The following is a 537-nucleotide window of genomic DNA, read 5'->3' as shown; positions in this document are numbered from 1 at the left end:
GGGGGGGAAGGCACAAAATAACAACAGAGGACTGGAAGATACCACCTGACTCATGAAGCGCAGCCTGCCGCAACTACATACCAGCATGCAAGCCAGCGATTTAGTAAATCTCAGACAAAATCCATATTGCTAAAAGCAGCTTACAGTTTTCCTACGTGTTGCAAGCAAACCCCATACTGCATTGCATGTTCTCCAGACGTGATCACATTAAAATACGCAGGTAGCATACAGATGAGTTTTACCGTGCTGCCACCGCCAAGAGCGACATGGAGTTTAACTAGAAACAAAGCTCACGATGCAGTCGAGTACAACCTGCATACCTGTATCATTTCCATCATCTCCGTGGTGATGATGTCTTTCTCTATCATATGCTCCACCAATTCTTTTAAAACCAGCTGTTTTGCCAGCACCACTCGGTTCCTCTTTAGCGCTTCCTGGTGACATCGCTGCATGCCCCACGCAACCAGCATCCTGGCAGGAGAGGGGAGACCAAAGCCACACTCAGCGGCTAGAGCCACCCTTACCCCTCCCAACTTT

The 537-nt window shown here is 48.8% G+C and overlaps 1 protein-coding gene across 2 annotated transcripts in view; it reads right to left on the bottom strand.

The window, feature by feature from the left end:
• The window catches only part of CASP2 (caspase 2, apoptosis-related cysteine peptidase), a 20,158-nt gene extending 19,660 nt beyond the window's left edge, over nt 1-498 (bottom strand). For both annotated transcript variants that reach the window (XR_663815.1, XM_009328622.1), the window contains exon 1: nt 321-498. Coding sequence is in view for 1 of the 2 variants with exons in the window: in XM_009328622.1 (XP_009326897.1) it covers nt 321-470 (150 nt within the window). In the remaining variant the exon portion in view is untranslated. The remainder of the gene's footprint in view (nt 1-320) is intronic.
• Nucleotides 499-537: the final 39 nt, after the last annotated feature.

The sequence above is a fragment of the Pygoscelis adeliae genome, unplaced genomic scaffold, assembly GCF_000699105.1.
Source record: "Pygoscelis adeliae isolate BGI_AS28 unplaced genomic scaffold, ASM69910v1 Scaffold120, whole genome shotgun sequence".
Lineage (NCBI taxonomy): Eukaryota > Metazoa > Chordata > Aves > Sphenisciformes > Spheniscidae > Pygoscelis > Pygoscelis adeliae.
Note: the sequence above shows the minus strand (reverse complement) of the source record. Positions and strands in the feature narration are given on the sequence as shown.